At 38.7% G+C, this 25,522-nt stretch overlaps 1 protein-coding gene and 1 long non-coding RNA gene across 3 annotated transcripts in view; one reads left to right on the forward strand and one right to left on the reverse strand.

The window, feature by feature from the left end:
• Window positions 1-3,620, reverse strand: part of PRKG1 (protein kinase cGMP-dependent 1) — a 796,378-nt gene extending 792,758 nt beyond the window's left edge. For both annotated transcript variants that reach the window (XM_075216377.1, XM_075216376.1), the window contains exon 1: window positions 3,324-3,620. In XM_075216377.1, coding sequence (XP_075072478.1) covers window positions 3,324-3,595 — 272 coding nt within the window. In that variant the 5' untranslated portion in view covers window positions 3,596-3,620. The remainder of the gene's footprint in view (window positions 1-3,323) is intronic.
• A 383-nt stretch (window positions 3,621-4,003) lies between these two features.
• On the forward strand, window positions 4,004-24,614 carry LOC142161101 (uncharacterized). The gene is made up of 4 exons (XR_012693344.1): window positions 4,004-4,346; window positions 5,582-5,681; window positions 10,342-10,518; window positions 21,148-24,614. It is a non-coding gene; the product is annotated as an uncharacterized LOC142161101 (long non-coding RNA).
• Window positions 24,615-25,522: the final 908 nt, after the last annotated feature.

Genomic DNA, 25,522 nt, shown 5'->3' on the forward strand with positions numbered 1-25,522 from the left:
GTTCATCTATATCATCCCCATAAGTGTCCTAATCATCATATTATGTATTGTAAGTTAAATGCTCTACTCTAACCCTGTACTCATACATTGCTATATTCATGCCCTATTGGTCCATAGGAAATTATGTTGATTGTTTTACATTTTCATTTTCTATGTATACTGTAATGTATTCTCGCATTACAATTATCCCAACTTTGCACAATCCAATTATGAGAAAAAGGTTCTTTTTTTTTAAACAGAGCTCGGTGCAAGACAAGAAAACCATTCATCCCACATATGTTTAGGTGGTCACACACATGCCTTTTTTTGTCAGTCAATTTGGAAAATGTCGACCAGATTGGCCATTCTGCCCGACCACTGAATTGCCAGATGTATCCAGATTGTGTGGCAACATTGGATGTAGTTCAGGAAGATTACCGATCAAGCTGAACAACTGGATCGTAAGATGTTGGTCACCATTGCATTTAAGGACAAAATTTCAAATGCAAACACTTACTGTCACTGGTTTAATCTGAATCCGCTGATTAAACAACAACACCACAATCTGACCACTGACTAATCAAACTTGTATAACCTTACAATCCCTTTAATCAATTTATGTTTACATGCCACACGAGACAATGTCTGTTCAGTTCAACCAAATTGGGCAAACAAGGTGTTAAGCTAGTTACCCATTGCTAAATTTTGTCCATTATTGAGTGACGCTGAAAAATTCCATTTGAAACTGGCTGGATTATTTTCATGCCTGAGATCAGCAGTTGACTATATGCCTGTGGGGGTGTTCGGTACTAACTGCATTTATGGGCTCAGTGAGGTCAGGTCGCTCTACCTATCTAATTTGACCATCCATGCGGAAATTTGGAAACTGGTCCTGTTGCTTGGTGCTCAGGCTCAGCCAGGTCTGCCTGCATGTGGCCATCATTATAGTACAGTATAGATAAAGAGGTATGTGCAAAAGAGCAGCTTCGCAGCTAACAATCTTGACTTGGAACATAACCCCAGAGTAGTACAAATAGATTAATTAGCTGAATAGACAATTTGTATCCATACGTCATAAAACTTAAAAAATAACAAAATCTTTGATGTAAAACAGTTGCAGATTGTCAAATTCTCATCTGGGTCATCACACCAGCAGCTGTTGTAAAGTAAAGCACTCTCTTAGGAAACCCATCCAATATTATTATTTTTTTTCCATTTAGTCCAGTTCCTAAAAGTGCATAACAATGCTAGCATGACAGCATCTGTCGTTCTGGTCAAGAGACCAGGCAAGCACACTTTGAGGTGTATTACATCACCGCTTCTTCAAAACCAAAAATTACCGGAGGGTTTTTTGCATTGCGCAGTGTCATCTAGCAGAATAAATAGAGGCACTTTGTGCAGGACAAAATAGATTGAAGTGGATATCTATGGGCCAGAATCCCAAATTGTCACACGTAAAATAATCCGATACAGTGACAATCACCTCAAGGGTACATTGGCCTCAATATAACTCTGCCCATGACCTTTGTATGACCGCATCTTTACTATTTAAGACAGGATGCGTCTATATTAGACCTCTTACTCCAATCACGAATCGTTGGCCTTTGTCGTTGTCACTACTTCCAAACCAACAACTGTTCCCTATTTTAACGCACGTCCGCATTCCGGCTATATTTTGAATGTCTGTTTGAATACAGACCTTTCTCCTTATGGAAATGTGATCAGGGGTTAAGCAGTATTTTGGGACATTTGTTTTTTTCAGTTTGCAAAAGGAAAAAAAAAATCAAGCTTCACCACGATGACTATCAGCATGGGAATAGGGGGGAAGACTGTGCTAGTAAAAACTAAATCTATATCCCACAAGAAATTATTTAAGGCCCTGTCATTAGCTGTAAATGTTTGTCATCCAGCACATTAACTCTTTAACAGCTGTACCATTGTTTGGTCAGATGTTATTCTATCATAGACAAAAAATAAGAACTGATTCAGCAGAGATGATCCAGTTTTTTTAAGCTTTCACCTCCAAAAGACCCTTAATGTGTCACATCATATTCTGTATCAAAGTGCTCTACATTCTGTCCTATCACTACGTTCCTCAAATACAATGTGCTATTTTCAGAAGAATTCACAAATCATTCAATAGATTTATATACAATGAATACTGGATGTTTCTTTAGCCTTGTAGGAGATTTTATAAGGAGCCACAGACAAAAAGGTAAAAATAAGTTATTAAACTTTTTTAGTTAGACTCTCAAAGAATGATTTGGTTTTAGTGGTTGAAAGGTTTGTTTTCTCCATTATAGCAAGCAAAAATGTGTTCTTCCAAGGGTTAGGTTTACAGTGAGGACAACACTACAGCTGGCTCCTTTAACCCTTGAATCTCCCAGCATGTCACATGTTATTCTTGTGTGCACTTCATTCATCTCATCCATACAGTGCATTCTGGTGCTCATTTATCATTTCTTGTGAGTGTGTTTTATATATATATATATGTATTGTGTGATATATATATATCACTATGGGAACTGATGCACACACGGACATGGCTATGTAACGAATGCAGCGATTCTGTCACTGTCCCTCAAAGTCTGTTCTCATTCTAGCCCTCTTTTGAAGTGTGTTAAGTGTGCAGCCGGCACAGCTATGAGATCTGATGAGCAGTGTATGCAAGAGAAAGCGAGGGGAGGGGAAGAGAGCACTGGCTAATGGGATATTAAATATCCTGAAACATGCATTTTCAGCCATGTACTCGTAGCTTCTAAAAGCCAATAATGCTCTGGACTTCCTCTATTTAATTTCCAAAGGGGGCTTAAATGACAGGTCAGATCGATGCTACTTTACCATTGTCTGTGGCTCATTTACATCCTCTTAAAGCAACACAACTACTAAAGCATACAGAGAAAGCCATACTGCTAATATGTATATATTTGTTTTGATCACAAAGAGACACACTGAGGAAAGTAAGTGAAACAAGATAACAGGAAGTTGTTTAAAATAGCTGAAAAGTTTTATGTGCGTCCCCCAGGGGTTGTGCTGGGGTGCTTAACCTTCTTTTGGAACATTTTATTTTACACATATGGAATTATCAGTTTAGACCTGAATATCAGCCATTATTTTTGACATTATGTTTTCTGAACCTTGGATCTGCCCAGAGTGACATATATAAAGAAAAGTGAGATTCATATGTACATCCTTCAACTGCAAATTAACCCATTCAAATATGTTTAAAACCAGGCAGCAAGTTTTGTGTCTGCTGAAGATCAGGATTAAAACAGCCATTTAGAATGACAGCAGTGAGAGCTATATAGCCTATTGCTGTGTATACTGTAGCAAGGTCCTCCTACCTTTCAGACTTGGTAAATTTTTTAAACGATTGCCTGGTGAGGTCATGGTAAGATCTAAAGCTCTGAGGTTCAGCTGAGATGCCCTGTGCCCTGGTGGTCCTGGGTCCAATGTGGGTGCTGCTTGGCATAGCCAGGACGGACTGGTACTTGTGCAGTTTTCTCTTCAGTTCCTGGATTTCCTCCTCTTTATCTGACAAGCGGCTCTCCAGATCCCTAATCCTCTCCTCCTTTAGCATCAGGATCTTTGCGAAGTCCTCCTCTAGGTCACTCATTCTCTCTGCTGTGTGTTGGTAAACTTGGCGCCCCTATAGTAGTCGCACAATCCCAGGACAAGAATATAAATGAAGCCTCTCACTGCTATCTGCAAAGTAGGTGCCTGCTGGTGAAGTTTCTCCCAACCCACTGCTGAATGGACTGGAATCGGAAAGGAGGCTGAGGAGTCTGAAAGCACCAGTGCTGGATGATAAGTGCTAATCCAATGTCCCTTTTGGGAATTGCTGATTATCTTTCATTGAGAAACCAATTAGAGCTGTTTTCCTTTACTGTGGGACCCCCCTCTATGATGAATCCATGGAAAGCAAAAGTCAGCCTCCCTTTAAAGAGCTCCGGAACGTGTGATCACAGACAGCTCAGTCTTCATTCCACCATAATCACACTCCACCACTAAGTGGCCGGGAAGAGGAGAATACAAAAAAAAAAAAGCTTTATGGCACTCACAAGTCTTGCTCCCTGAAATAGCAACAATTACCATGTGATCTAAGGGTGACGCAGCAGCGCACTGTAATAGGATACTGTGATTCTGAAATCACAAGAAAACACTTCTCAGAGATTAAACCATTTACAGATATAAATCCATTGCTCTCAGACCGATCTGCTTCCCGTCTACTGATAGCTAAGCCGGGAGGTCTCCTGTCACCCTAGTACTAGCAAACGCAGAACCTTTATATGTAGTTCTTTAGTCCCACTACAATTAATAGGCTGGAACTCGGACACATTCAGACATGGCAATGAGAGCAAGTTGGAGTAAGTATAGAACTAGAGGGTCTCTGAACCATCAGGCTGAACATATGGTTTAAGTGTGTTTTTATTTCCAGCACTGTCTTCTTTTCTTAGACACATATACATACAGGAAGGTAAGTTGTACACGTAAGTGGTTTTATTTGCGTCTATTATGTATTTCCTGTATGACATTTTAATCATTGTTTACTAACACTTTTAATGCATGCATTAAAACACGACACCATCATACTGCTTTTAGACAATTATAATTATTGTAGCTTCCCAGTATATTATAAAAAGTAATACTCATTGAAAGAATATCAAAATATCTTCCAGTAAATGCCTCATTGTATTTATTTACAACACGCGCCTTTAACACTCTTCTAAAAGGTAAATAGTTTTGGCCATACAATCTGAGTATAGATGATATTTTTCACAACATCCTAAAATTGTGTTACAATGTTTTGCTACAAGTATGATAAAGCAACAGTAAGAATAGCTACTTGCAGATGTCAGTTTCTCACGCATAGACTGACATCTTGTGTTTAAATAAATTAGTGCCAAGACAAGTATCAAACAAATGTTTTCTGCTTGTTCTGTGTTTCCCAAGAGATCTGGCGACCCTTTGCGATGCATGCAAACCAAATTTGGTTCGTGAATGATGACCCCAGGGCTTCCCTAGGCATGTCCTTGAATTTCATTTTGTTGAATTTAGCTATGCAAATCTTGGTTATCTACTAGATCAGTCTTACTTAAATAGTGGCTGCCTAGTAGTTGTAGAACTAGAAGTCTCAGCGTGCAGAGGCAGCTGACCAATCACAGGTTACCTATACTAGCTTAAGCAGAGCTTCAACTAGCTGAGGTCCTGCAGAAAATATGGTGTTTTCAATTCGAAAAAAACAGCAGGTGTGCCTAATATCTCCTTGAAGTTCTGAATTTAATTTGATTTGAAACCCAAGGCACAGAGCAAGATGCAGCAATTTATTTAGCACAATACTTTAAATATAATGTGAATGTTTTCAATAATAAAGCTCACTGTAATACATTTTAATTGCTGGATGAGAAAAGTTTTTTTGGTTTGTTTTTGTTTTTTGCTGTTTTTTTAACTTTCATTTTCATTTGGTGTTAATGCATATCTTTCAGTTCTAGTCTAGCCTAATTTTCACACACGCACATATATATATATATATATATATATATATATATATATATATATATATATTTTTTTTTATTTTTTTAATGAACTTCTTTTCCATCAGAAAGAGGAGCTACAAAGTAAGAAGGCGAAGAATAGGGCTCCCAGAATTTTGAAATAAATAAAATGGGACATTGATGTAACTTGAAGTGTGCTGGAGCCAGGTAAGGTAAACCATATACGCTGACATATCCTCACATCTCCTGTTAATCCAGGGGCGGCAGGTGTTTGAAGTATGGCAATTTAAGCATTGGATTAAAGATTTCTAGTGGGAATAAGGGTCTGTCCTTGGAAATAAGCACCATTGTACCCACTGGTGTTAATTGCATGCATTTTACTAGCATTTGTAATGCTTGTTTAACACATATAAAGCCACTACTGATGTTACTAGCAGAATGGTAGTTTATTATTTTGTTCAGAATACATTCTGTTCTATAAACATGTGTTTACAATGCTTTTAGCATTGTGGAAGCCTACAGTGAACTTTTAAATGCTAATAAAATCCCTAGTAGTAAATGCATTTGCTTTTGACTTGCATTCATGCTTGCGTGTTTACTAGGGTAAAAAAAAATTCTAGCCCAACACTACCTGCCCATAGTTATTCTTCAGCTTGTACTGAATTCACATAGGCAATCGCTGTTTACTGTGATTCTGCACTAAATAGAATGAATGTGAGACGTGTACTTGATAGTTTAGTTAACTTTTATTGCTAGAAAATGTTGTACTTTTCTGTGGCACATGCCATGTTTTTGCAACTACTGACTACATGTGTTATTGTAACGATCAGCAGGCTTCTGCTGATCAATAACAGAGAGGTTATGGAATCCAAGGGCAGGAACTAACAGGAATTGACAGGATGTGTAGGTTGGGATTATGCACAGATGGAATTGAAAGGCATACATAGGCATAAGCAGCAGGGATAGGAGCCTTCTAGTGTAAAGGGTTAATAAGCTCTTAGGCTAGGTACACACAGCAAGAACTTTTGACCAATTTGTTATCACTAACGAATTTACAAATGACTGACGTTCCAATCAGTCTGCTGATTCATGTATACAAACTATACACGATTTACCTTCATATCTGTGCTCTTCATCCGGTCCAAGAGCTGTATAGTCATCCTGTTACACTGACTATAACACACAAAATAAACTTTGGCTTTTCCACAATGTCATCATACATTTCGTTAGCTTCTGTGACTCTGAAACAAAATATTCAGTCTCCGAACAAACGGATGAATTACTCTCTACATTTAACAACACAGACACAGTGACAGGCTCCTACTCTCTCTGGAACTCATTTAGAGTCGGACGCAAAGTCTGTTTCAGGCACATCGAACAAAAAAACACTATCACGCGAGTGCAGCAAGCACCATATCCGCCTGCATCTTGGACGCAATTAACACTTGCGACAGCTTGCGGCTCACTACGAGAGAATGGGAGGAACGCGGTTTTGTGAAGGCGTGACCATGAAAGTAAATCCTAGACGCAGGAAGGCGCAGACACAACACACGTCAAAAAAGGGCTAAAACTGTGCGGCAGGAATTAGGTGGCACAAGCGGTTACTAGCTGCAGGAACTGCTCGCAGCTCCATAGGGTATTACGAGAGGGACGCGACTGGGGTTGCTTGCCACTCGTAATACCCTACCAAGCTGCGGCACACTCCCACTCCTACACTTCTTAAACGGACTTTGCTTCCGACTCTAAATGAGGTCCTCTCTGTGCAGACAGTTGTGTGAGTGCATACACACTGCAGGATCCAAGGCGGTTGAAACGAGATTTTTAAACAGGACGGGCAATCAAATGAAACGACTATCGGTACTTTCAAACGACATTCATTTATTGTGAAAGTATACACGCTAAAGCGATATCTGGCCTAACGATCGCTTATCGTGTGTTTGTCCTGATAGTTGGCTGAACAACCGGTAGCATGTACCTAGCCTTAGACTGGGCAAACCAAAATCAGCAATAAGAAGTCACAGGCTCAAAGGTAAACAGAACAACACAACCAGGGAAGATAAAAGAACAACACAACCAGGGACTGATGAAGGATTCAGGCCTTCCTAGGCTATTACAGTTCTAATGCCCCGTTGCCTTCTACTCCAGGCTATTAAGCTTTATGCAAAATCAAATTTGTCATCAGTGCTCAAATGTGCATGTTTCCAAAACTGGGCTCCACTTGCATTTTTAAACGAGTCACAGCAATCTTTGTCACTTTGTCTCCTATTCCCTTATCCTCAAGAACCCAGCCTTTACTATAGAGATACGTTAGATTAAAACCTTTAGTATATTTTCTATCATGTTTTATTTCTACTTTGGAGAACAACTATTCTTTTCTACTTTAAAATGAAATTCAGTTTATGCCTTTCCCTGTCACAATTTTGCCCCCCCCCCCCTTCAAAAAAAACCTTTGCACTCTAGGCTCAGCCTAGTCAGCCTGTTGAATAATCAGGCCCTGCCTATAGCAGCCCCATTTCCCATCAGAATGTTCCTTTGGGTAACTTGATTGGATGACATGTGAAACTTGGCATTACAGCAGTGCAAGCTGGAGTCACATGACCAGGACTGTGACGTAAGAGTACAGAGCAGGACAGGATACACAGACAAGATGAATAGAAGAACAATAAAGGAACAGGGCAAATACACAAAAATAGATTAAACTGGGCTAACTAACAGTGAGCATCACTATGACGAACAGACTATGCCTGTAGGTGCCAGGCCATGGACATAGATTCCAACACAAATGAAGGTCCATATGAAGACCGTGAACAGGTTGGAGTTATTGATAAAATAACAAAGTGTGACAGCACCCTAAAATGTTTAGGCAGTACTTATATTTACCTAGAGGCTGCTGGGAGGGCCAAAACCAGAGCTCACTGTTACACGTTTTATGGGCAAAAAAGAAAGACAAATGATATGTCCCATAGAGGCTAAAGATCAGGCACTACAATATAGATGTGTTTGATTCCATGCAGATCTGGACAATTATAACAACAACAAAAAATCATTATCCATAAAAGAAAAACATTTGGAAATGTTTTATGAACTTAGCATATTCCGTAATTTAACTCCATCCTCTTTTTGTTTTGTTTTTTTGTCTTCAATCCCCAAAGCGGTAACCTAATGGAAATATTCAGGGCTTTGAATATGTGTGAAAGCTTCACATTCAAGTTTGTTTTAGTTCTTTAATGATGCTAAGATGTATAAACCCTTTTCCTATACCTGGTATGTAAGTTATATATATTTTTTATTTTTTTTGTGCACAACCAAAATAGTCTTGGGGCATGTTTATATAGCGAACACATATTTTATAATGACAGTTTTCATTTGCTTATACAACAGTGTTTTATAACCTTTCTCTATGATAATAAAATATCTGGTGTCACTTTCATGGTCCAGTTTCTGTTCAAAGAATTGGGTCACGCTGTAAAGTCTCCAGAGATACTCTAGATCCGTGGAGATGGTGGAAGGTCACATAAGGCCAATGTAAGCAGGTGTCATTTTCCCTATATGCTCTCTGCTCCAAAGCATTCATATAGCAAGGTAATCCATGATTGGCTGATGCTCTGTGATCACATACTACTGTCCAATGACATGAAAGTGTGCCTGTCTCTTACACACAGGGGAGGGAACCAATAGAGATTGCAGCCTATGAGTTCACTAGTAACTAGCAACATCATATTTTTTTGCCTCATGTCTCACCAGGTCCTACTAAATATTGGTTCATCCCACAAAATGACTGCTGTCACTATACACTTTAAAAGTGGAGGACAGTTTTGCTATATAGACTTTATAATTTTCTGCAATGTGTGGACATCTTAAAGGAACAAAGGACCAATGAAAGGCCAGTGAAATGTTTAAGTTTGCCCAGCACTAGCCAAAAGTCACAAAAGATAGGATGGATTTATATCATACTTGCCAACTTTGTGTTGTTGGCAACCGGAAGATCTCAGGTAGGGGGTGTTGTTGGAGGCTGGAAGGGGGCACTGCGTAATTGCATAATTTTGGCTCCCGATGGCCAGGATGCAGGAGACTCGGCTGCTCTCCTGGGAGTCCGAGAGACCTACCCGGAATTTGAGAGTCTCCCGGACATTCTGGGAGAGTTGGCAAATATATATTTATCTAAAGCAGCAAACACCATCTAGGAAATATTTCCCTCTCCCCATAACCTGCTCCACTCAGATTTCATGCGGTTTCTCACAACCCAAGGTGAAAACCAGAGAGAGGGGGAGGTGTAAGTGGGAGGACCAATCAGGCCACAATCAGAGATTCCAGCTTGTTATTGGCCCTAACCTTCAACTCTCCCCTCCACATTCATTTAATGTTGGTTAACAAAATGAATTAGCTTTCTATAGGTTGCAATGCTAACACTCATTACCTCACTTTAAAATGACAAACTGGCACCCAAAATCTAAAAAGGAGATTTTCACCTTCAGATGACTTTAACATACTGGTTTGTGCATGGCCTTGTGCAACTTTCACAAAATACATGTCTTTACCATTTTGATCTTGTGCTGTGTTTTTTAAGCATGTCTTTTTATCATCAGGCAGTTGTTCATTTTAGTTGCCATGTGATACTCTACAGGTCTGCTGTGCTCTATGAATTTTATACAATTATGTCCAAAAAGAACCTTTTTGTCATATACATGAGCAACAAAAATAACAAACTCTGCCTGATGATATAATGCACTGCTGGAAGAGGCGGGGTAGTCTGACAAATAAAGCAATGTATTAACTAAAAGTTGTAAAATGACATACACAAGCAAATACATTAAAGTTATCAGAAGGTTGAAAAATATCTTAACTTTTGTCCATATTAATCTTGTAGAACCCTACACAGAGCATGCAGCGTGTGCAATGGGAGTATATGTGATTTCTTGTGTACACATACTGACTTCGGTGGTAATAATTGCTTTTCTGCCTGAAGGCTAAATGGATATCATGTTATTTGACTGAGTGGATGATAAAAGGAGGACTTTGGAGGTTCTAACAGATAACATAAGTGGTGAGTATCAGGCCGTGCTGGGAATGGATTTGTAATAAAACACAAGAAAATATGAAGCTTCAGAGTTTACTAACTATAATGTGCTTAATATACAATTAAATGTTAAGATTTTTTGTGGAACAAATCTCAAACTCTCACAAGGGACCTATTTGTCAACGGTAAGGAAATTTTTTTCTGTGGCTATAAAAAAAATTCTTATTTTTTTAATTTATCTAAGAAAATCTTTCAGCGGTAGCTGAACAATATTCAGGGGTCCCGGTGATAGTCTCTTGGATAGGTAAGGGTTAACTTACCTCTTTGTATGGCCAATCTCTATTAGATATGCATATGTGTGATTTGACTAGCTGGCTCATGCATACGCCGTGGAACTGAAAGCCCACATTAGTTCCGACAATATATTTAAATTAAAAAAAAGCAAAAAAAAAATACATCAAAATTGTTCAAATAAAATAAAAACCAGTAAACATTGGGAAAATGCTTCATTAAAATAAATAAAGCATTTTTCAAAGATTTTCATCTGTCATCACCATCTTGAGAAAGTGATAGCAGGCAGGGTATTGCAGCGGTACAAGTACCCTAATACTTGTTAAATAAGTACATGGGATAGTTATTGTGTCCTGGTACTTGTGTTTGTTGATGCTATGCCATTCTCCATTGCTAGCTAGGGCGCTTATTTATTTATATCTCCATGTACAGCTTTGTCTAAGCTCCAAAGCAGCAGAAAATTAACACTTGTTGATAAATATAAGAATGGATTCCTGCACTATGGAGACAAGGGGGTATATTTACTAAACGGTGGGTTTGAAAAAGTGGAAATGTTGCCTATAGCAACCAATCAGATTCTTGTTTTCATTTATTTAGTACATTCTACAAAATGACAGCTTGAATCTGATTGGTTGCTATGGGCAACATCTCCACTTTTTCAAACCCGCAGTTTAGTAAATATACCCAAAGAGCTCAGCCAGAGGTAACACAGACACAGAAACTCACAAAAAGGTTATAGATCATTTTAAAAGTCTCAACAAAGCAAGAGAAATAAAACTAAAGACTAAACATTCCATGTTACTGTCCCTTTAATAAGGAACAGATTTTTTAAGTTCCCTGCAAGGTAAATTATTAGCTGTGCACTTGTCCGACTAAAATACAGCGGTGTCATACAGCTTTATTATGCAGCTTTCCTGAATCATCCTATTGTAGTTATGAATTGTGTCACATTAATATTCTACAGCAAACTACAGTCTGTTAATTTGAAGTCTGCAAGAAACCAGGTCGGTGCTGAGAATTCTGTCTGTTGACATAGTGATGGATACTGTAGCAATAAATATGTGATAAATTTAGTTCTGGTTGTGGTAGGTGAACCATTTATTTGTGTACACTGAAATGTTTTCATGTGCCGTGATTACCAAGCATAGCACTGCATTCTTCCAACATACGTCTGCAACAACCGAGCTATACATGAAGCACCTCTGAAACACATTTCACGCTGGACCACATGCCTATATCGAGACTTGAGTAAATATTAAACTTGAAATAACATGGGTGGCTGCGCTGGCAGTCAGACACTTGTGACCCATTTCTGGGATTGTGGATTAGAACGCTAAGGCTACTCAGTGACTTCTTTCATAGTGTATAGTTAATTTAGGGCATAATTATTTACAGACTCCGCTTTGCATAACTGGCACACCGTCCGCAGCAAAGAATGTGGTGTCTGGAAATGCACAGCCGTTTGTTACCAGCAGCATAACATTGGGAAGGCTTGTCCGCACATGGAGGACAATTTAAAAATAAAGTGTATTCTTATTGGGCAATGTGAATTTATGCTTGTTGTCTTGGATTCACATGTGGATACTAAAATTGGCAGAACCTTTGAGTGACAGGTAATGCTTAGTTTCAGCCTTAGCTCGGGATTAAAAGGCTGGGTTTAGCAGCTGCTGAAAAATTTGTTGAGGTCATCCAAAATTGAAATGACTCAATTTTTTACACCGAGAATTGCCCTAGACATGTCCAGGCAAATCCTAATTTGAAATTCAGAATGGTTTGAATATGATATGTAGCCTAAGACAAAGTAGACTTGACAAATACCAGGATGGTTTGTTGCCAAGCTCAGGCTTGGGGTTTCTATCACTGGTAAGTGAAAGCGTCTCTAGCACAGAGAAAAACAGACACTGCTTTCTCTATGCTATATTAAGCCAGAATGCAAAAAAAATATGATGTTACCACAAGGTCAAAGGATGTTGTAACGCTCTGGTGGGCGAAAGGCGGCCCACAGAGCCTTCAACTGTGGCCCCCATCTGGCTGCTCCCAATTCGCTTGATTATCTGCCTCATAATAAAGCGGGGAGAATAACTGAATGGGAGCAGCTGGTGTGTGAGTCATGTGATCTCCTCTACACACTGCAGATGCAATCTCCCCCCTGTCTCGTGTGATTCTGCAGTGCAGGTAAGTTGGGTAGGTGGGTATGGGCGGCATGTGGGGAGGTCTAGGTGGCATGTGAGAGGCATGTGTGTAAGTCTGAGTGGAATGTGAGGCCCATGTGTGGACATCTGAGGTTCATGGGAGGGACAAGTGCGGACGTTTTAGTGGCAGGAGGGGGAGTTTCGGATGTGCATGTTGGCACCGAGGCATGTAAGTACATTTTGTTATGTGGAGGTCTGAGAGCATGTGGTGGAATTTTGGAGCAGTGGGTGCATTTTAGGATGATTGATGAGTGGATTTGTTTGGGCAATTTGTTCTAATTCTGGAAACTAAGGGTAATATGCATCCCTTTTGGCGGTTGGAGGGCTGTCCATACGACCCTTGAAGTATTACCCATCAGTTCACTAAGTGGTATATTTACTAAACTTACTAAACAGAAAAAGTAGGGGTGTTGCCCATAGCAGCCAATCAGATTATAGCTATAATTTATCTAGTACAGTCTAGAAAATGATATCTTGAATCTGATTAGTTGCTACGGGCACAACAGTAATGTTCAGAACACCAACGGAAGCTGCGAATTTCAAACAGCAAATTTGAATTGGGTCCTATTGAAGATTGTACTGCGAATATGTTTGTGGCCTTCAAAATGGCTTGAAATTTTTGAGCATCACTAACAGGGAGGTAAAAGTTAATCAGACTTATTGTAAATCTATATAGGCATAGCTATGGTTAAAAGCATGTATGTTAACCCGCTCTTTATTCTCATTTTTATATAGAATTACAATAACATTGATTTTATTACCTTAGACAACAATTGTTTATGTTTTCAGACCAACCTTGGTATAGACTACAGATTGCAATTATATAGTTAGACTGTAAGCTCCAATGGGGCAGGGACTAGTGTGAATGACAAATACTATCTGTACAGCGCTGCTGAATTGGTGGCGTTATATAAATAAATGATATACCATATATATATTAAACAGAAAAGACATAAGTGGGCTTTTTTCTTTGTAAATAAACGGCGGATACTTGCTCCGACACTCATTCCCATATATGGAACTAGCTAATGGTTCTAAAAACATTTTACTTGACTCCTATCCTTCATGCGGACCTGTCACCTACACACGGTGGAAACAAAAGGTTAAATTTGAATGTTCCAGTTGTCTGAAGCACTTATTTTAAAACTCCATGTAAGGATTTATTCGTACATGTAATACACATCTATTATCTAGTGACTTAATCAGTTCTACAAGTTCAGCTTTTGCTGAGATAAAAATACCATGATATTGTCTCTTAAGATGGGTAGCTCTGCATCTTTTTAAAAAAGGTTAAAAGTCTGTTGCAGTTTACATTGCTAATTACAGGGCAGTTTATTTATTGATTAAAGTCAATGAAGATGTGGGCCACTTTTTTATAAAAAAAAAATATATAGCACTGACACTGAAGGAAAGGTAAGCATTTTTACCAAGCATCGGTAAATTTACTAACAGAAAAGAAAAAATAAAGGTCACTATAAATGTTCATCACATAACTTTTATGCATATAGAAGTACCAATGACTGAGACACTGAGCCCTGATGGACTCCCTCCAGTTTGTGTAAGAGTGGCTTTCCAAACCTCTGACCAATCAGAGCAGAGTCACTCTGTATTGATTAGAGTTGGAGAGGCAGTGAGCCTATCATTTGTGTTGCAGCTCCTAGCATAACATGTCCTCAGCGTCCTATAAGGTTTTTGATTGTTTTCAAAGGTATTTACAAATGGCAAGAAAAGAAAGAGGCTCCCCCCCAAAGATTTAGGTGAGAAATACAATTGTGAATGATGGTGTTTCTGGGAGGTTTTTTCTCTACTGAAGTTTTTTTTAAATAGTGTATTTTTTTCAGGGGCACTATAGGTCCTGTGGCAGGTGTGAGAAAATGCCTGTTGAAACCCAATTTTGTTTTATACTTTCATGTGTGTATTACTTTAGAGATGTTCACTAACCCCCATGTTCTGGTTTTGGTTTTGGTTTTGGATCTTGATTAACTTCATGTTTTGGGTTTGGTTTTGGCAAAACCGCCCTTTGCGTGTCTTGGTTTTGGTTTTGGATCCCTATTATTTTTGTTACAATCATATAATTTTGCTATTTCCCCCCCCCCCCCTACATTATTATTAACCTCAATAACACTAATTTTAAGTCATTTGCAGTCAATTTGGACCATCTCACAGGTCACAATATTATTTTCATACACTTTCAAACAAAGACTGCAGCGACCTGGCTGGATGCTAAGCGACAGAGCAATGACTCAAACACACGGCAGTTCCTAGCACATCTAGAAAACATTAAAGACAAAACGCATATATCGCACCAGGAATATCCTATGCATACTAGGAGATGGCTATTTGTACCAATATGTCTATCAGATTTTAATTATTGGAATGCCACAATCCTAGAAGAGGTGCTCCCACACATAGTAACAGATATTTACAAACACAGAGAACCAGTATGTGTAAGTTAGGGCACTCTAAGGATATAGGTTATATAAAACACTTTTAAAGTTTATTGGTATACATTAAAATTAATAATACAATTTTATTAATGTGTAGAGCAGTGAAATATTAAAATGAGTATATGAAAAACTATGACCAGAAATAACAAAAACTATTACTATATATTAACCATATATAGAAAGAGAGGATGGCGCGTACTAGCAGCTACATGCTAGTTTTATCAGTTTTTGTTATTTCTGGTCATAGTTTTTCATATACTCATTTTAATATTTCACTGCTCTACACATTAATAAAATTGTATTATTAATTTTAATGTATACCAATAAACTTTAAAAGTGTTTTATATAACCTATATCCTTAGAGTGCCCTAACTTACACATACTGATTCTCTGTGTTTGTAAATATCTAGGAAACATTGCCACACAGCAGTGGCAGAAAAGAAAAGTGGTGCAAGATGGAATTGTCCTTGGATTATGAAATCAGTTATGGTTCATTTGATCGCTCCACCTGTTCCTTGGATAACTGTGGCAATTCTACAGCTAATACATGGTGACAAGCGCTTACTCCCCCAGGATCCATGCTTTTATCAGACCCAGACCAATCCAGGGTGCCAGACAATGCACTAAAAAGAGGCATTGTAATTCACAACAAAAAGCAAGTTCATCACTGAGCTTCGAATCAGCCCCAATTCACAAAAAATTATGATATAGTTAGGTACCTTTGAGGTAAAGTGCAGAGTGCAAACGCTTTGTGCAATACTGATGAAACAGCAGCAAAGTAGAAGGTAATATATATATATATATATATATATATATATATATATATATATGTCTATTTAGACATCTATGCTTACATTACTTCTGCAAGCAATGTTGTTCTGTTGTCTTTATACCATTCCAATTTTTTTTAAATAATCCTCCACCATTCTTTGGATGTTGATAGTTGATAGTAGGATCAGGTGGAATTACAGCAGAGGTGTCACTAATTCTGGTCAATTCTTTTACAGTAGACAAGACCAGGGGGTATATTTACTAAACAGCGGGTTTAAAAAAGTGGAGATGGTGCCTATAGCAACCAATCAGATTCTAGCTGTAATTTTGTAGAGTGCACTAAATAAATGACAGCTAGAATCTGATTGGTTGCTATAGGCAACATCTCCACTTTTTCAAACCCGTAGTTTAGTAAATCTATCCCTAGACTCATCTGCATCATCAACGGGTGTCTAAGATTTTTGCAAAGCACACCACAGTATATAACACATGTAGGTAACATTGGCACACAGCGGTAGCTGAAAGAAAAAGTGGTGCAAGATGGAATTGTCCTTCGGCCCTCGCACCCACCCTTATGTTGGATCTTAAAAAGGACATGCACACTTTAACAAACCAAGCACTTCAGCGGCGAGGAGTGCCACTTTTGAGGCTGATGTGCTTGGTTGGTTTGGGCCTCCACAAAACAAGCTAACAATGGGCTTAAGGCATCTAAGGCAACAGTGCTGTTAATAACCTCTACTGTGGAAAGATGTAGGTGTCATCATCCTCAGCCTTATCCTGACCCTCATCAGTTTGTACATCATCCTCACACATTAGTAATTCATCACCGCTGGAATCCACCATTACAGAAGTCTCAGTATTTTGATGTAATTGGCGGGGAAGACCTTTCTCGTGGAAATTGAAGTTCATTTTTATGAACATAATCTTTTCCACATTTTGAGGAAGTAACCTTCTATGCTGATCACTGACAAGGTTCCCGGCTGTGCTGAAAACTCTTTCTGAGTACATACTGGAAGGTGGGCAGCTTAGGCAGTACAAAGTGAGTTGGTACATGGGTCTCCAAATTCACTTTTTTTCCTCCCACTATGTAAAGGGACTGATGTGTCTATTTCTATGCTGTTGTGAAAATAATCCTCCACCATCCTTTGGATGTTGATAGTAGGAGCAGGTACAGAGGTGTCACGGTTTTTTGATCAATTCTTTTAGACCAGACCAGAGTGTCAAAATGTTGTGCTGAGTCATCTGCATCATCCCTGGGTCTCTTGGGAAAGCTAAGTTTTTTCCTAGCAGCAGTTGAGTGAGAAACTGAAAGAGGAGACGCTGTCCTGTCACGTAACACTTGAGCTGTCATCTTGCTCACCAGGAGCTCTTTGCATCTCTTCAGATCTGGGTCAGTTGGAAACACAGAGAAGACATAGCTCTTAAACCGAGGATCAAGCACAGTCACCAAAATGTAGTGATCCGATTTCAAGATTTTGATAACTTGCATCCTGGCGAAGTGAATAAAGTATTTGATCTACAAGTCCGACATACTTAGCGTAATTGCTTTGTTTAATCTCTTTCAGTTTCTCAAGCTGCTTTTCCAAAAGTCTAATTAAGGGAATCACTTGACTCAAGCTAGCAGTGTCTGAACTCACTTCACAGGTGACTACTTTGAATGGTTTCAGCATCTTGCACAACACTGAAAGTATTCTCCACCACGCTTGAGTAAGATACACCCCCCCTCGTTTCCCATTGTAATGGTTTGTGGAGTAAGCGTGGATGGCTTTTCACTGTTCCTCCATCCTCAGGAGCATATAAAGTGTGGAATTCCACCTTGTTACCACCTCTTGCTTCAGTTGGTGGCAGAGCAAATTAAATTGCTTTTGCAGCAGCTGCAATCTCCTACATGCTGTTGCCAAATGCAGGAAATGTGCAGACAGCATCTCCTGCGCCTCCCTGTTATTTTTTAAAAAGCTCTACACCACCAAGTTTATTGTGTGAGCAAAACAAGGAATGTGATGGAATTCACCCAGCTGTAATGCTCTCACAATATTGGCAGCGTTATCAGAAATTACATATCCTGAGGAGAGTCCAAGCGGGACAATGAATCCCTTAGTTTTTGAAACAGATTGTCAGCTGTATGCCTCTTAGTGAAGCCGGTGATACACAGAGTAGCCTGCCTCTGAAAAATGTGACGTACTTGTGTACATGTTGCTGCTGTTCCTGCTGGTGTTGGGATCTAGCTGAGAGAAGGGACCTAGCTGATGATGGACTGCTAGTTGTTCATTCTTTAGCATAAGTTTCCAATTTTCCCAACAGCTTGCCATGAACTCCCTTCAAATGGCGTAACATGGATGAGGTTCCTAGATGGTTAAGGTCCCTACATCTAATGACTGTGGCTTTACAAACGGTACAAATGGCTAGACAACTGTTGTCAGGATTTAGTGGCTGTTTCAAGTAGCACACAAATACTTGATAGCTTTATTTTTACATTGACATTTAAAGTTGATCTGGGACATCCCCTACCAAAATTAGAAATCTGTCCCCACATTTTAAATTTACCTCCCCCTCCAATTCAACATGGTTTTACCAAGGTGTAAAGTTACTAATTTGTTTTGCTTTACTTTCCTTAATGAATCAGGCCCACTGTCTCTGTAACCTTGATTATACAATTGAATGCTTGACTGAATTAGTTGTTTGACTGGATACACTTAAAAAAGGGTTACAATATTACATCAGGGAATGAGGCTTCACGCTTGCGTGAAACATTAAGACCTTTGCCACATTGTATCTGCAGCATTATACAATCTGAGGCTATACATTTTTATACAACAACAAATATATTGATACATATTAATACACTTTTCAATGTTATTTCAGCCAGTATAGTACTGTGAAGACACATTGTGCATAATCTGGAAGTTCTAACCCAAGTACCTCTCAGATTACCTATTGACCTAGATAATTACTTTGGGCTGCCTGCTAGCTATTTTAGCAATCACTCAGAAATTGTTCTGATTACTAACAGTCCAGATCTATGGCACACCTAAAACAATGGAAATTTGAGACAAATTGTAATTACTTTAGATGCTCAGGCTCGGTTCCTCTGGAACCGAATACACCTGAACTTAGTGGATCCGAGTACAGAGCCGAGTCGCTTCGGTACTTTTCATCATTTATTTATCATCATCATCATTTATTTATATAGCGCCACTGATTCCGCAGTGATGTACAGAGAACTCATTCACATCAGTCCCTGCTTCATTGGAGCTTACAGCTAAATTCCCTAATGTACACACACATACAGAGAGAGACAGACTAGGGTCAATTTTGATAGCAGCCAATTAACCTCTTAATATGTTTTTGGAGTGTGGGGGGAAACCGGAGCACCCGGAGGAAACCCACGCAGACACAGGGAGAACATACAAACTCCTCACAGATAAGGTCATGGATGGGAATTGAACTCATGACCCCAGTGCTGTGAGGCAGGAGTGCTAACCACTACACCCCCGTGCTGCCCCACTTTTGTGCTTTTTCGGAATTCGAAAACGAGGCAAAACGTCATTGTGATGTCGTCGGATGTAGCGAGTCTTGGAATCTATAAATTCCGCCCTCCACGGCGATCTAACGCCTTTTGAGAAAGGGACACAGAAGGGATAGCATAGAATGTAGAGCAGCTGGGCAGGCAAAGTTATAGAATTGAAAGAGGAGGGTTGTAGCAGTGTTAAACAAAGTAATCAGTGACATTAAGGAGAGCTCGATAGCTCCAGTGTTAAATCTCATTGCAGAAAAATACAAATACTAGTGCTGGCAGGGTTGGTGTAATTCTGCAGACCAATTCTACTGTGTTTATATAGGTAACACAAAATGGAGAGCTGCTTGCTAATTGTCATTGCTGGAATACAAATAGAAGCGCTAACAGGCTTGTTTTCTGAATTCGCAGGCAAATTCTACTGTGTTATATAGGTAACATACAAGGAGGAGTGCTCCATTGCTAAGAGTCAGTGCTGATATAGAAATTATAGGGCTGACTGGCTTGCTCTAAATCTTCAGTTACATTTTACTGTACCATAGCTTACTCAGAAACATGAGAGGTGGCAGGGTTCAGTGCTGAAACAGAAATTGTAATAATAGGGCTGTCAGTGTTCTTAAAAGTCTCCAGTGACATTGTACTGTGCCATAGCTCATACAGAAACAGGAAGGGTGACATTGTTGTAGTCACTCTCCAGTCTCAGTCATGATGATACTAATCGCTCTTCCTCATGTGTTAAAGCATATGTTCAAGTGCATAGTGGTTTTAAGTCAGGGAAACCAAAATGTAAATAAAAAGCTTGTACCATTTTAAAGAAAAAAAAACCTCTCTAAAAAAGGTGAAAGTTTACTGTAGAAAAACATAAAATTGCCAAGATGCCATTCTACCCAAAATATTACCAGACATACCAGCATCAGGTAGCTCCCTTCTCTTAGCTAGCTTTCAGCACCTGCAATGTACACTGTCATCATATTCACCCTCATCATTGTGTACATGTTCCTCAAACAATACTAATTAATCCCCGCTGGAATCCACCATCACAGAAGTCTGTGTACTTTGATATAATTGCCGATAATGGCATTCCTCATGGAATTTGTAGTTCATTTTATGGCAGAGCTGTCACGACTTTTGGGCAATTCTTTTAGAGCAGAGCAAATGTCAAAATTTTGTGCTGACTCATCTGCATCACCACTGGGTATCTTGGGAAAGTTTTTTCCTAGAAGCAGTTGCCAGAGAAACTGAAAGGAGGAGACGTCATTACAAGATGTTGATAGCCCTTTGATCCTGGCGAAGCGAATTAAGTACTTAATCTACATTTACAATATAGTTAGCGGATTTGTTTAGTTTAATTTCCTCCTTCAATTTCTCTAGCTGCTTCTCAAAAAGTATAATTAAAGCAATCACTTGACTCAAGCTAACCATGTCTGCACTCTCTTCACAGGTGACTACTTCGCTGGACTAAAGTACATTCCCCCTCAAATTCTAGTCTTCTTGCAGCTTCTGCATTCTCCTACATGCTGTTGCACAATCCCGAAAATGACCCTAAATTTTTCTGGGACACAGACAGCATCTCCTGCATGTCATTGTAATTTTTTAAAAAGTTCTGTACCACCAAGTTGATTGTGTGAGCAAAACAGGAAATGTAATGGAATTCCCTCCCACTGTAATGCTCTAACAATATTGGTGGCATTATCAGAAATCACATATCCTCAGGAGAGTCGAAGCAGGATAAGCCATGTTGCAATTACATCCCTTAGTTTGTAAAAAAAAAGGTTGTCCGCGGTGTTACCTCTGACCTGCGCATTGTATCATGTCTGATAATCACTTCTAACTTCCGCCTTCAAGACTTCTACTATGCTGCTCCCCACTTATGGAATTCTCTACCACGCTCAATCCGACTTTCCCACAGCCTTGAAATCTTTAGATGCTCTTTGCAAACACATATCTTTTTTAGAGGTGACCTTATCACCGATAACACTATTGACACTAATAATAATATATATATAATAACAATAATATGCCTCTTAGTGAAGCAGATGATACACAGAGTAGCCTGTCTCAGAAAAATGTGACGTACTTGGGTACATGCTGCTGCTGTTCCTGCTTGTGAAGGCAAATCCCTGATGCAGTGGGCTGTCATAGTCATACAATCTTTAGGTTGCCCAGTTCCGCTTGTCCCCATATCTGTGGTTAAGTGTACAGTGGGTAGAATGGCATTTTGTAGCCCAATAATTACATTTTTAAGGACCTTCTGGTAGAGGTGAGGAATAGCTTTTCTGGTAAAATGGTGTCATGGTGGAATTTGGTAACGGGGACACAAGACCTCAAGTCAAGTAATTCTCTAACACCAGCTGCATTAATAATGGATATTGTACGCAGATCTAATACTAGCATAGTCCCCATGGCGTCTGTGATCCGCTTTGCGACTGGGTAACAACTTTCTTTTTCTTTCTTCCTCTAGCAAAGGATGGTTTAACAGTCAATTGTTGTAAACTACTAGTAGTCTTCTGGGTTGAAGATCCATCCCCAGCAGCAGCAGCGGGACTAACATTCAATAATTCTTCAGAGGAATCATGGTTACTGGAGGAGTCATCTAGCCTTAGCAACTTGGATGCAGGACTAACTCCTATCACTTGTGGGGATATTTATGAAGAAGGTGTTGGGGGTGTAGATTGCAGGTGCTGGGATCTAGATGAGAGAAGGAAGGTAGATGATGCTGGACTGCTTGTTGTTATTTTTTTAACATAAGTTTCTGATTTTCCCAACAGCTTTCCATGAACTTGCTTCAAATGGCGTAACATGGATGAGGATCCTAGATGGTTAAGGTCCCTACCTCTACTGAGTGTGGCTTTACAAACGCTACAGATGGCTAGGCAGCTGTTGTCAGGATTTGTGTAAAAATAATTGCACACATAAGAGGTGGATTTTTGGCCTTAGGCCCAGGCATGACAATGGCCTTTCTCTTATCACTGGCAAGAACTGCTGCAATCTTTGTTTGAAAGTGTATGAAAATAATATTGTGACCTGTGAGGTGGTCAAAATTTACTGCAAATGACTTGAAATTAGTGTTAGTGAGGTTAATAATAATGTAGGATCAAAAAAAGAGCAAAATTATGTGATTTTAGCATATTTTAGCAATTATTCTAAGAAAATACAGATCTAAAAGCAAAACCAAAACACACGAGGGTGATTTTGCCAAAATCAAAACACGAAGCTAATCTAGATCCAAAAGCAAAACCAAAACTACTTCATGGGGGTCAGTGAGCATCTCTAGTAATTACCTTAGCTATCACAAGCAAAATTGCTTCTGATGTCCTGCTATTTTTATACAATATGGCAGTATATGTCTTTATATTTCTAATACATACAATATTGCAGGTAATAGCAAGGGCAAAATGTACCTAATAATATGGAATAACATAACATAACACACCAATGGTTTGGTGTATATACTTAGACTTAGCCAAGGATTAAAAAGCACAATAAACTGTGAGAAACGGGATGAATAAAAATTCCTCAGTCCAGTGAGACCCTCTTTCTTCACACACATATAAACACTTCAAAATACTACAGTATAATCTAGTAACAAGGGAATTATTGCATTGGCTTTGCAAAATGTTGGTAATATAAAGTCAGTTCCTCATATCTTCACACTACAGTGTTACAGGGAAGCGAGAGCACAGTACCTGCTTTATGTAAAAAAAAAATAATAAAAGAAAAGTCGGAAAGAACTAAAGGTTAAATTCTATATTTAGGACTATTCTTGGTTTTGAAATATGTGTTGCTTTATAAAATAGATCAATGTACCTTTCAAGGGGTAACTGGAGCAAGACTTATTGTTAGAACACACAGTAAGGTCAGAGATTTATAGGACAATATGTACAGTACTTGTAAGAAAAATATGCTTCCTTCCCTAGTACACCTGTGAATCTTATGGTAGCTGCAATGGGTTTTCATTTGTTATGTGTACTGCAGAATGTATTATATGTAATAGAATTCAGACTGATATTGAATAAAGTTATACTCACCTCTTCCACAGTTTCATTAAGACTCACACTAACGAGAGGATGACTTTACAAGTAGACATTATTCATACTACAACTGTAATTATTAAGTTAGAACTACTGCCAGTAACCCCCTTAGCAGAACACTTGCAAAGTATCAAAATCAATGCAGCGTTATATAACAATCAATGTATTTAAACCAGTCATATTCCTAAATACAATATATTCTTTTATTATATCAAGGGTTGTTCAATAAGATCCATGTATCTGCCTCATTGATGGATAAGGCTCCAAATGGAGGTTATTATATAATATATACATTTTTATTTGCTGCATAAATAAAGGCTGGGGTTGTGAATTTTCTATGAGTGCTCTTTTTCATAATGTTCCATGTAGTCTCACTGTACCTGTCATGTATATGCAGATTTCTGTCTGCCCAGAAACCTGCACATGCCTGACAGGTAAAGTGAGACTAACAATTCTTTGCAAGAAAGGACATATTTAATAATCTGAAGTCTGATTTATTATTCTATATATTTTCAGTTAATCGTTTTTGTACATATTTGCACTTTCTCTATTAATGAGTGACAATGGACATATTGTTTGCTCTATAATGAAATGTATTATCTTCATTAGACACTATATCATTTAGCATGGTCATCAACAGTATAGTGCCTTTTAGTGGGCAGAATATTATCAGATCAGTATATTTTATATTTTGAAAATTAATATTAAGTGAACCACAAGAGGGCCCCGTTGTTGAAAAGCATGGTGAGCGTAATCTGATGGATTTTAAAGAGACAAAAAAACTTTATTGACATTGCAAATTGTAATAACTAATAGATTATATGATGGCTGCTCAGAAGAGTAACATGATCGTTCCAGAATTCAAAGACAGAATAAAGTGGGCCTTTTTGCAATATAAGAGTTGTGTGAAATTTCTATTGAGTTACTTATAATGTCTTCTGGGAAACAGCATCCTTTACTAAGGCTATTAGTCTGAAGGGTAACAGTCTTAGCTGCAACCTCTTCACCTCTTCAGTTATCTTACCTAGGAGTGGAGGTCTCATTAGCTGTTTTATCTAAATTCCTCAAATGGTTTAAAAACACTTAATGCTATACCCAAAAGATCCTTTAAGGTTACCTAATAAATGTATTTTATTAAACAGCCGCTGGGGCAGGGTTGGGTAATGCCTCATTGCTGGTAACACAAAGCCTATGTAGCAGCTTCCTGACCAGTTTTATAAGCATTATCTACCCACAAACATAAAACTACGGAGAAGAGAAAATCCTACAATTATGTTTATTAATTGAGTAGAATGCATACACCATGGATAAGAGTGTCATTTTTACAGGTGAGGGTCTGAAAAGACGGAACCAGCGTATTAAAGGTTCGATTCTGAATTGACCCATAATTATGAAGCCACTGAATATTACTTGAAATTGTACAGTGTTACTGCATTTCCTATACCTACTGATATAGTAAGACAAAGGTGTCCTGTATAGGAAAGTAAAAGTGAAATATGAATAATATTATTAGCAATCATCATCCATATCTTCTCTGTACAAATAGAAAATCCTGCAAGTAGAGAATAGATGCAAAAGACAATCTAGGGAAGAAAATATAGACCTGATCTTCATGCTTCTAGCCTCCTAAAGTCACAACAACATAGGTAGAGGCAAAAGCAAGGGGTGGCATTGTGACACCAATGTAAAGAACTCACACAGCTTATTGTGTGGAAACCGCACTCTTTCCCCATGGACCAACATATTTTACAAGTTTCAGCCGTGAAAAGACACTGAGCACTAGCA

This window comes from Mixophyes fleayi, chromosome 6 (genome assembly GCF_038048845.1).
Source record: "Mixophyes fleayi isolate aMixFle1 chromosome 6, aMixFle1.hap1, whole genome shotgun sequence".
NCBI classification, from domain to species: Eukaryota; Metazoa; Chordata; class Amphibia; order Anura; family Limnodynastidae; genus Mixophyes; species Mixophyes fleayi.